This window comes from Pongo pygmaeus, chromosome 6, assembly GCF_028885625.2.
Source record: "Pongo pygmaeus isolate AG05252 chromosome 6, NHGRI_mPonPyg2-v2.0_pri, whole genome shotgun sequence".
Lineage (NCBI taxonomy): Eukaryota > Metazoa > Chordata > Mammalia > Primates > Hominidae > Pongo > Pongo pygmaeus.
In genome coordinates, this window is record NC_072379.2 from 151,079,179 (window position 1) to 151,091,551 (window position 12,373).

The following is a 12,373-nucleotide window of genomic DNA, read 5'->3' on the forward strand; positions in this document are numbered from 1 at the left end:
CTCCCAAAGTGCTGGGATTACAGGCATGAGCCTCCACACCCGGCCTGTTTTCTCATTTTAAACTAAAAGTTATTACTAATTTAATATAATTTTGAGGAAAATACAGAATGACTTTCTCTGTGAAGTTAATTTCATATTTATGTCCCCTTTCTAGGTCACCTGCAATGTCTGGAGGAATTTTTGCTATACGTCGGCATTATTTTAATGAAATTGGACAGTATGACAAGGATATGGATTTTTGGGGAGGAGAAAATTTGGAACTTTCACTAAGGGTAACTCGGATTTTATTTTTATAAAATAGCTATAGAGAGTGAAACCTAACTTTGTCACATACAATGCTGTGGTAATTATGCTCAGTTTTCCTACATGAACATCCAGTACCATTCCAGCGGCACATGCAATAAACAATTTATGGGGCTCCTTGTAAAAATGGAAAACATTTAATAAAATATTAGATTCTTGGCCTGGTGTGGTGGCTCATGCCTGTGATCTCAGCACTTTGGGAGGCTGAGACAGGTGGATTGTTTGAAGCCAGGAGTTCAAGACCAGCCTCAGCAACATAGCGAGACCCCCATCTCTACTTTTTTTTTTTTTATGAGATGGGGGTCTCGCTATGTTGCCCAGGCTGGTCTTGAACTCCTGGGCTCAAGTAATCCTCCCATCTCGGCCTCCCAAAGCACTGAGATTACAGGTGTGAGCTACTGTGCCTAGCCTCTACTTCTTAAAATAAATATATTTAATTTAATTTAAAAATATTAGGTTCTTATACCATATGTTTTGTTATTTCTGATGTATGGTATATCAAATTAATATAATATTTTAAATCTATTATTTTTATTGTCTCAGTAGTTGTGTTTTTTTCCAATTTTTTCTGTTTTGGATTTTATTTTCTCTCTCTTTTCCTTCCTTCTTTTGGCCAGTTATTTGTTCACTTTTAAAGTTCCCAAGCAGACTTCTTTCGTAATGCTTCAGATACTTGATTATGCATATAAAAATATCTAGAACAATATTGTTTCCTCCAAGCCTCTATTTGATGGTCCCTCTTAAGCTTGTTGTTTTTGTTGTTTGTTTTTTTTTTTTTTTTTGCTTTTTTTTTTCATTCTCATGTTCCCTTTGGACCCAGGCATTATTTTATAATGCCCATGCCTTTGGCACATTTTATTCTGTTTGGTTGATTATTCCTTGTTTTATTATATTGCACTCTAAGAAAATGGCTCAAGGAGTTCACCTCCTTTCAGGATCTAGTAACTGTGATCAGTTTTGTGTATTATACAAGCAGAGTTGGAGAGCCAGTATATTCCTTTTTCTGGCCCTACATTCCCTATAGATAGCAAATGACAACTAATTTATTATTCAAACATTAATTATTCCTACTCCAATATTTCAGTGGCGCCTTTCCTGATGGCCCGTCATATGTTTTAAATATACTTGGGTGTCTTTTTATAAAGAAGTATGTAAATTAATAAGTAGCTGAAATACTCTCTTGACACCGGCAGCTGTCTCTAACCACGACAAGTAACCTTGTCTTTCCTGAGAAAAGAATGATCTCTGCACATGCATACACCTCTTCATTTCTCGTTTACTCCTCATTCCAGTAAATCGGTATCCTGGAAGGCCCTCAGCTTTCTGTGACATCGTTCCAGGAACTGCCACCAGTTTTGTGGCGATGTCCTTAATGGATGGCTTTTGATCTTCCATCTATCTGAGGTCATTGCAGCATCTGACACTAAACTGTCTTTTCTGGAAGTTTTCTTGGACGTTAGGACAATATTCCTGGTTTGCCTTCCATTGCTCACTTGTTCTCAGTTTCCTTTGTAGGAATTTCTGCTGTGGCTCATCTCTTAGACACAGGTGTCCGCAAGGTTTCCATCCTTGTCAGACTTTGCTTCTTACCCCATGTGCTCTTCAGGGCTCAGGGCTAGCATCCAGGTCCTCTGCACCTGCGAAGCCACACTGGTTTTTAACATAATGCAGTCTTTCTGCATCTGGTGTGAAAAAACCTCTACTCTGAGCCAACCAAATACCTTCCACCTGCAGCCCAACCATAGGTCTACGCTCCCTGGACCTTCCCATGTTCCAGTAACTAAGGGAATAGCACTTGGCAGGGCAAGTCTACTCTGATCGCCGAGGGTCTGTGCCACACCCTTGTTGATATTTTTAGTAGGATACTTGCATCAATCCCCATGGCTGTAACTAACACTTGTATCATGATAATATCCAACTCTATAGTTTCAGTTTAGGACTATCTCTTGAGAGTAATATTTAAGCTCAATCTAGCCATCATTTAAGAAGCACTTCCTTTGAGTCAAACTGTGCTGTATGCTGAGCATTGAGAAGACACAGTCTTCATTAATTCATCCGTGCAACAATATGTATTGAGTACTGTTATGTATGAAGCACTGTGCTGGGTGCTAAAATACAGTGGCACACAATACGAAAGTGGCTTCTTTTTTTTTTTGAGACGGAGTCTTGCTCTGTCGCCAGGCTGGAGTGCAGTGGCGCGATCTTGGCTCACTGCGATCTCCGCCTCCCAGGTTCAAGCGATTCTCCTGCCTCAGCCTCCTGAGTAGTTGGGAATACAGACATGCACCACAACACCTGGCTAATTGTTTGTATTTTAGTAGAGATGGGGTTTCACCATGTTGGCCAGGATGGTCTTGATCTTCTGACCTTGTGATCCGCCTGCCTCGGCCTCCCCAAGTGCTGGGATTACAGGCACAAGCCACCGCGTCAGGCCAAAAGTGCTTCTAATGTCATGGATCTTCTATCTATTGAGTAGGGTGAGATTATCAGATATTTAATTTTATTTTTGGCCCAGGTCCGGCGGCTCACGCCTATAATCCCAGCACTTTGGGAGGCCAAAGTAGGTGGATCACCTGAGGTCAGGAGTTCGAGACCAGCCTGGCTAACACGGTGAAACCCCGTCTCTTCTAATAATACAAAAATTAGCTGGGCATGGTGGTGCACGTCTGTAATCCCAGCTACTCAGGAGGCTGAGGCACAAGAATCGCTTGAACCTGGGAGGTGGAGGTTACAGTGAGCTGAGATCGTGCCACTGCATTCCAGCCTGGGTGGACAGAGCGAGACTCTGTCTCAAAAAAAAAATTTTATTTTTGATAAATGCAATAGAGAAATACAGAGTATTATGGGACCCTATAAAAGGAGAACCTAGCCTTCTCTTGGGGGATTATGTGTCTTAGATGGCTTCCCTGAAGAACTGACATTTAAGATACATGTAAAGGATAAAATATATTTTATTTAACAAGTTCTTGTATCGGACACGCACTGCTCTAAAATCTTACAGATATTAACTCATTTAATCCTCCTAACAAACCTGTAAGGTAAGTACCACCATTATCTCTGACTTATAGTGGAGAAACTGAGCCACAGAGAGGTTGAGTAACTTGCCCAAATTCACAGAACTAGTAAGCACTCTGCTCCCAACCTGTTGCTTCCTGCCTCATGCTGTCTACTCAGTTTCAGGTCTTGAGACCCCACCAGCTCAGTTCTACCCTGTTTCTAAGTCACTTCCATCTGATGTTGGAAGCCTCCAATGCTCTGAATTTTTTTTTAGTTGCCCTGAACTCAGTGCTACTATTGCTCGTGGAAAGTGATGGTTCGTGGATGCCCACAAAGCTACAGGTTCACTTCCAGTCTCTGAATGGTTCTCGTAACTGAGCTTCAACATGGCATTTCAATTTTCCTGGCAAAGCAGAGGCTGGCCTCAAAGAGCCCCAACAATCTGCAGTCTTGGTTCGCCTGATCTCCCCCACACCTGCAGTCCATCCTGCCATCCCCAGATACTGGCAAGGTGTGCTGCTCCAGGAACCGGGGCCTTGCCCTGCACTTGAAAGATTATCCCTAGAGAAGCCCTTTTCTCTGCCTCTCCCCCATGCTGAACCTCTTAGATATCAATGCCAGCTTAGACTCCACAAGGTTGCTAACTCTCCTTGGATGCTCTGGTGTGAAAACAAACCATACGTTCTGTAATAGAGAAATTGTCAAGCAAATTCTCAAACACCTGCACAAGGGAGAATTAGGCAAGTCACTCAACAGTCTCCTCCTTCTCTGCCTGGAACACTCCAGTACCTCAGTGGGTTACCTTTGGCCCATCTGCTCAGAATTTCTATTCCTAAGAGTTTTAGGATTCAGGCAGTTGTTGTCACAGCAGCAATCAGCTCTTGCCATCATGATGCTATGTAATAAACTACCTCAAAACTGAGTGGTTGAGAACAATAAGCATTTACTTTTTCTTTCATCTGTCCATGGTTGGCCAAAGTGGCTCTGCCTCAGAATACAGGTTGTTGGGCTGGGCTCTAGTCTCTGAATTGGATTCAGATCTGATTATCATTCTAGGAGTAGCAGCGACTCACAGCATATCCTTCTCATGCTGAATGGCAGGAATTCAAAAGTCAAGCCAAACCACACAGCACATTTATACCTCTGCATGCATGATGTGTGCTCACGATCCATTGGCCAAATGTGTCGAACAGAGAAGCCCAAATTCAGTGGGTCAGGGAAACATGCTGTTCCGCAAGGTGAGGGACAAGGACTGAGCTGTTTATTGAACAAGATTTCAATCTATCACACCAAGTTTCTGGAATGACCAGCTAAGTGGACGGAGGTCTTATTTACTTAAGTAAATAAAACTGGTGTTAGCCAGTCAGAATGGCTATTACTAAAAAGTAAAAACAAAAAAAACAAACAGATGCTGGCGAGGCTGTGGAGAGAAGGGAATGCTTATACTCTGCTGTGGGAGTGTAAATTAGTTCAACCATTGTGGAAAAGAGTTGGGAGATTTCTCAAAGAATTTAAAACAGAACTACCATTTGACCCAGCAATCCTATTACTGGGTATATACCCAAAGGAATATACATTGTTCTACCATAAAGACACATGCATACATATGTTCATTGTAGCACTTTCCACAATAACAAAGACATGGAATCAACCTAGATGCCCATCAACAGTGGACTGGGGCCGGGCATGGTGATTCATGCCTCTAATCCGAGCACTTTGGGAGGCCAAGGTGGGCAGATCACTTGAGGTCAGAAGTTCAAGACCAACCTGGCCAACATGGTGAAACCCCATCTCCACCAAAAATACAAAAATGAGCTGGGTTTGGCAATGTGTGCCTGTAATCCCAGCTACTCAGGAGGATTAGGCATGAGAATCGCTTGAACCTGGATGGTGGGGCATCCAGGCTGGATGACAGAGCAAGACTCAGTCTCAAAAAAACAAAAACAAAAACCAGTGGACTGGATAAAGAAAATGTGGTACATATACACCATGGAATGTTACACAGCCATTTAAAAATAATAAAATCATGTCCTTTGCAGCAAAGTGGATGGAGCTGGAGGTCATTATCCTAAGCAAATTAACACAGGAACAGAAGACTAAATACTGCCTATTCTCATTTATAAGTGAGAGCTAAACATTGTACATGGACACAAATCAGGGAACAACAGATACTGGGGCCTTCCTGAGGGTGGATTGTGGGAGGAGGGTGAGGATAAAAAACTACCTATTGAGTGCGATGCTCATTACCTGGGTGATGAAATGACCTGCGCTCTAAACCCCCAGACATGCATTTTACCCATGTAACACGCCTGCACATGTACCCTTGAACTGAAAACAAAAGTTGGAAAGAAAAAAAAAAAAAAAAACTGGTGTTAGGAGGAAAATGCTCCTTCATGTATCAGCTAGCTTTTGCTGTATAACAAACTATTCCAAAACACAGTGCCTTAAAGCAACAAGCAATGGTTATTTCTCATAATCCATTGTATCGCTAAAGTGGTTCTTCTAGGCTTAGCCAGAATAGCTGAGTTGTGTTGGTGCGAGAGCTACTCACGGAGTGGTTAGAGTAATTAAACAAAAGACTTATGGCAAGTATACTGTAAGATGAGAAATCAGGTGCACAAGATTTATATCATAAGCACGTTCTTTGGGGTATTATTTTTAATAAAAAAATCAGAAGCTACCAAAATGTCCAAACAACATAAGACTTCAAAAATAATTTCACACAACATCAAATGAAAAAAAATCAAGTTATCTTAATGTTTATGTCTACGTGAGTTTACATATATACCTGGGTTAATATTGACTCACTTGGAATGTTAGGACAAGAAGTGAATTTTGTTTTCTTCTGTGTGCTTTCCTGCATTTACCAAATTTTCAATGGTTATATTTTACTTTTGTGTAGTAAAATTAATAGCTATTAAAAGTGAGCAACATAAGGAGTTTTAGGTATTAAAAAAGATGAATAATTGAATTCAGTCATGATCAGCATTTCTCTTGTTTCCTGCCTACATCCAGCAATTCCTGTAGGTAATTATGAGAGAGGCAGAACCCCTTCGTCTTCATTGCTGGCTCTCAGTCAGGCTTTCTAAATTTGAACCTTGTACTCTGCTGTGTAACTTCTGTGTCATTGGGCAAACTTCTTGACCAATCTATGTGTTATCTCCTCATCTGGAAAATGGGAATAATCACAGAATCTGAATGATAAGGCTGTTGTGAGAATTAAATAAGAAACTTAATTAGCCATTATTATGGGTTTTTGTTGTTGTTGTTTTTTGTTTTTGAGATGGAGTGTCACTATGTTGCCCAGGCTGGAGTGCAGTGGCACGATCTTGGCTCACAACCTCCGCCTCCTGGGTTCAAGCAATTCTCCTGCCTCAGCCTCCCAAGTAGCTGGGATTACAGGCATGCGCCACCACGCCCGGCTAATTTTTGTATTTTTAGTAGAGACAGGGTTTCACCACGTTGGCCAGGCTGGTCTCAAACTCCCTTCCTTAGGTGATCTGACTGCCTCGGCCTCCCAAAATGCTGGGATTACAGGCATGAGCCAACGCACCTGGCCATTATATTTGTTTAAAAGCAGTTGCCTATTAGCAGTAATAATGCATTCATATGATTTTTGTTCTTCTTATGCCTAGATCTGGATGTGTGGAGGCCAACTCTTTATAATCCCCTGCTCTCGAGTAGGACATATCAGTAAGAAACAAACTGGAAAACCTTCTACAATCATCAGTGCTATGACACATAACTACCTAAGACTGGTGCACGTTTGGCTGGATGAATATAAGGTGGGGAACACATCCTTGATTTGGAAAATGCATGTGAGGCCGGAGCAGGACTTGTTCTGAGGAAGCCTGCTGCTGCCTTTCCAGATCCAGCATTTGTTCTGGAGGTCATTATCCTAAGCAAATTAACACAGGAACAGAAAACCAAATACTGCATGTTCCCATTTATAAGTGAGAGCTAAAGATTATACATGGACACAAAGCAGGGAACAACAGATACTGGGGCCTTCTTGAGGGTGGACTGTGGGAGGAGGGTGAGGATAAAAAACTACCTATTGATAGTTATTGATAGTTGTTCTTTTCTCTGTTTTTCTTGAATACAGCACCCCTCTAAACCCTCATCAATCCATCCCCAACCCTATTCTCAGTTCATCCTAAGCTGCTACTCTTACATCTCATTATTTTTGTTTTAATTTCTGGGAAAACTCAAGTCTCTCAGAAGTAAATCAATCAACATGAGCAGTCTTTTTTATGGAGGTGCTGGATCTATTCCCTCCATTCCCACCTCCAGGGAATTGTCCCACACCTGAAGCAAACAGCTTCTCCTTGCCCTGTCCCCACATGCAACTCTTTTTTTTTTTTTTTTTTTTGAGACGGAGTCTTGCTCTGTCGCCCAGGCTGGAGTGCAGTGGCGTGATCTCAGCTCACTGCAACCTCTGCCTCTCGGATTCAAGCGATCCTCCTGCCTCAGCCTCTGGAGTAGCTGGGACTACAGGCGTATACCATCAGGCTTGGCTAATTTTTGTATTTTTAGTAGAGACAGGGTTTCACCATGTTGGCCAGGCTGGTCTCAATCTCTTGACCTCATGATCCGCCCACCTCGGCCTCCCAAAGTGCTGGGATTTATAAGAGTGAGCCACTGTACCCGGCCCATGTGCAACTCTTGAGATTCTTTTTCTTCCCCGCTGATTTCCCAAGTGATGTGGATGCTGCTGGTCTTGAGACCGTGTGAGAACTTCCACTACCACTTTTCGACCAACAGCCAAAGATTTCTGTATCAATACTATACCCTATCATCTGTGCATTTCCCCAGGAGTTAAGTACCTTGCCAGGACTTACAAGGGTGCATATCCTCCATCCAGAAGCTATGTATAAATAAATACAAAAACCCCAGCAAAATCTCATTTCAGACGAAAATATAGAAATGTGTAAGAATCTCTCTGACAGTGTATGTCCTGGTCTTCATCTTATGTTTCTCTAACTGAAAAAACACACTTTAATTATGAAGGTAATAATGCTCCATTTCTTTTGTAATTAGAGAAACGTGAACTAAAACTTCAAAGAGCTATTTCAACACCACCACTTAGATTAGCAGAATTTTAAAAGTCTGACAGGCCTGGCTGGGCACAGTGGCTCATGTCTCTAATCTAAGCACTTGGGAGGCCGAGGCAGGCAGATCACCTGAGGTTGGGAGTTCAAGACCAGCCTGACCAACATGGAGAAACGCCATCTCTACTAAAAATACAAAATTAGCTGGGCGTCATGGCACACTCCTGTAGTCCCAGCTACTCAGGAGGCCAAAGGAGGAGAATCGCTTGAACCCAGGAGGCGGAAGTTGCAGTGAGTCAAGATTGTGCCATCGCACTTCAGTCTGGGCAACAAGAGCAAAACTCCATCTCAAAAAACAAAACAAAACAAAACAAAAACTTACAGGCCCAAGTGTCGGTGAGCAATAGGATCTCTCAGCTTTCACTTATGGGAGTGTTGACTTTTACAAAATTGCATCTGAAAATAGCGTGGCAGCACCTACTAAAGTAAAAGATCTGAATATCTTGTGATTCAGCAGTTCTGCTCATGCATATGCTACAGAAGCGCATGCTTTTGTGCACCAGGACACATGAATAAGAAAACTAATAAACAGCATTATTTGTTTTAGCCAAAACTTAATACAATACAAATACTCATCAAGAGTAGAGTGGACAACTGTGATATATTTAGTCGCTATAATCCTATACAGCAATGAAAATTAACTGGGCTGGGCGTGGTGGCTCACACTTGTAATTTCAGCACTTAGGGAGGCCAAGGCAGATGGATCACCTGAGGCCAGGAATTCAAGACCAGCCTGACCAATGTGGTGAAACCTCATCTCTACTAAAAATACAAAAAAAATTAGCCGGACATGGTGGTGGGCACCTGTAATCCCAGCTACTCGGGAGGCTGAAGCTGGAGAATTGCTTGAACCCAGGAGGCAGAGGTTGCAGTGAGCCAAGATCACACCACTGCACTCCAGCCAGGGTGACAAGAGTGAAGCTCCATCTCAAAAAAAAAAAAAAAGAAAAGAAAGAAAACCAACTATAGTGTATAGTCATGTCTCACTTAACGATGGGAATATATTATGAGAAATCATCATTAGGTGATTTCATTGTTGTGGGACTATCATAGTGTGTACCTACACAAACCTAGATGGAGATGGTATAGCCCATTGCACACCTTGGCTATATGGTATGGCCCATTGCTCCCAGGCTACAAACCTGTATGGCATGTGGCTCTACTGAACACTGTAGGCAGTTGTAACCCAATGGTAAGTATTTGTGTATCTAAACATATCTAAATAAAAGGTACAGTAAAAGTATGGTATTCTAATCTTATGGGACTACCATTATGTACCTGGTCAGGCGTTGACTGAAACATCATCACATGGTACATGACTGTACCTACAAGAGCATAGGTAAATTTCAGAGATGTAATGGTGAATGAAAGCAGCCAAACACAACGGAACTTATACTGTATTATTTCCTTCCTATAAAGTTCAAATGGGTAAAATTAAACCTATAATTTGGCATGAATAATCAGATATCAAAGCTAGAATAAAAAGAAATTAATACGTAATCAAGATAGCATTTAAAACAAAGGAAAAGGGCTATGATCAGGAAAGAAAAAGCAGGGGGCTTTCAAGTTGTCTTTCAAAATCAGAACATATAAACATATCTCATTCTTTTAAATAGTTCCTTTAACTGGATCTACCAAAATTGATCCCATTAATAAATAGTACCAGTTGATAAGCATTCTGATTTCCCCGGCTTTTTGCTATTTTCTTGACAATCCTCAGATGAGAATTCTTTTTTTTTTTTTTCTTTCTTTTGAAACAGAGTCTTGCTCTGTCACCCAGGCTGGAGTGCGGTGGCGCAATCTTGGCTCACTGCAACCTCCACCTCCCAGGTTCAGTGATTCTCCTGCCTCAGCTTCCCAAATAGCTGGGACTACAGGTGCATGCCACCACGCCCAGCTAATTTTTTATATTTTTAATAGAGACGGGGTTTCACCATATTGGCCAGGCTGGTCTTGAACTCCTGACCTCATGATCTGCCTGCCTTGGCCTCCCAAAGTGCTGGGATTACAGGCATAAGCCACCACGCCCAGCCTTAAAATGAGAATTATTGACATACTTTTTTGTGCATATTTTTGCAAATATATCTTTGGAATAAATTCAAGACATGAACTTGCTGGGGCAAGAGTTAGTACATTTTAAATCCTGATGGGTTAATATCCAAATGATCTTCACTGTCTGTCTCGTCATCTGTGCTGCCATCAAATGTATACGAAAGTGCCTGTCTCCTCATATTGGTTATAATTGAACTGTTTGTTTGTTTGTTTTAATCAGATAGGTTAAAAAACATCTCATTGTTTAAAATTGTATTTCATTACGACAACTCTTAAGCTTATTTTCATGTTTGTTGATTTTTTTTTTCTGTGAACGCTGGTCAGGGATCTAGATGGTTGAATTGAACATAGCTATTTCTGCATGGTTTACTGACTTTCACAAAGCAAAAAGTTAACTTAAAGGGATATGATGTGTTAAGTATAAAAATCAATGGATTGCATAATACAGCACAATGAGAAATTTAGTGACTGATTGGGACAAGAGAGGGATTTGGACAGGAAGATGTGCCTAAGGTCATCCATGCTGTCTTGTCTCCAAAATTATGGCACCCTCCCCCACCTGCAGGCTCGCCCCCTGCACCAATCCACCCTGGGGACCTAGGGGTGGCAGAATGCGATGGCAAAGACCTACAGTGGTCACGAATCCCCAGGGAGAATCCAATATGGCATGCCCATAATACCTTAATTTGGATGAGCAAACTCCTTCTGTCATTCAACACTATCACTGTCCTGAATGCCAGGCCTGGGAAAACACAGATGAAAAGATAAGGGTTCTGTCTGCAAAGGGCTTCAGTCTACTTAGAATACCTTTTTTCAACATGGGGCCAACAGAGTCCATTAGACATTCATTCTTGGGGCTTCCTTAAGTCAGAGCACACAAAAAACTAACCAAGTGTGGTAATAATGACCACCTCAGACATGACACTTAGTATGTGCCAGCCATGCTCGCCCAGGGGCTTTGCATGTCCCTATTAGACTGTTCAACCCTCACAAGCACTTCGCAAGGGGAAGACTTGCCTAGGGTCACGCAGACCCTGAATGGCAGAGCCAGACTTTGAATCCAGGCTGTACTCCTGCAGGATCTATTCTTCCTTTACTACATCATCCCCCATTTCTGAAAAGACAAACATACTGATCAGGACCAGGGACTAACGGGGTTTGTCCTTGGGTGTTGTTGAAAAAACAGGAGAAAGGGGATACCACAATAGGTGGCTGTGCTTCTTTGGCTCCTGAGAAGCGGACGCAGTCTTCCTGGATCCCTCTAGGGTGCCATGGCATGTGCTGTGAACATGTGCAGGGTGGGTAAATCCGAGGTCCCATCGTATGTCTCTGCCTTCATTCCCTGGACAGAAAAAAATTGGGATCTGGAGGGCTTTTTTAGTTCACATGATGAAAATACATGTGTCTATGTTAGATATAATCATTTGATCACCAAAGATTTGTTTGGTTGAAAGTAACGACTGACTCTATATTTTCATTTAGGAGCAGTTTTTTCTTCGAAAGCCTGGTCTGAAATATGTTACCTACGGAAACATTCGCGAGCGTGTTGAATTAAGGAAACGACTGGGTTGCAAGTCATTTCAGTGGTATTTGGATAATGTCTTCCCAGAGTTGGAGGCATCTGTGAACAGCTCGTGAAAGGAAAATAAATCCCTTTCATTAATAAAGGGTTAAAAGTCTCCTAGTCATTCAACATAGTGACACAAGAGTGTAAGTTTGGAACATCGTGGAATTACGTGAAATGCAATTAAAAAAATATGACCAGACGTGAGTGCCTTTATTATTTTCCCTTCAATGAAAATTCTTGATTCTTTGTTACTCATCTGCTACTGAATCTCTGAGGTGACAAGACCTTGAACATTAGAAAGGTAAGTGGTCAAACAGTTACGACTCTATCATACAGCTGACTG

At 41.8% G+C, this 12,373-nt stretch overlaps 1 protein-coding gene across 5 annotated transcripts in view; it reads left to right on the plus strand.

Annotated features, from left to right (window-relative positions):
• Positions 1 to 12,139, plus strand: part of GALNTL5 (polypeptide N-acetylgalactosaminyltransferase like 5) — a 63,286-nt gene extending 51,147 nt beyond the window's left edge. For 4 of the 5 annotated variants that reach the window (XM_054495254.2, XM_054495256.2, XM_054495255.2 and 1 more), the window contains 3 exons: positions 155 to 272; positions 6,936 to 7,085; positions 11,946 to 12,139. In XM_054495254.2, coding sequence (XP_054351229.1) covers positions 155 to 272; positions 6,936 to 7,085; positions 11,946 to 12,101 — 424 coding nt within the window. In that variant the 3' untranslated portion in view covers positions 12,102 to 12,139. Of the gene's footprint in view, positions 1 to 154; positions 273 to 6,935; positions 7,086 to 8,340; positions 9,342 to 11,945 lie in introns of those variants that run through there. The other variant, XM_054495258.1, reaches the window with a different exon arrangement.
• Positions 12,140 to 12,373: the final 234 nt, after the last annotated feature.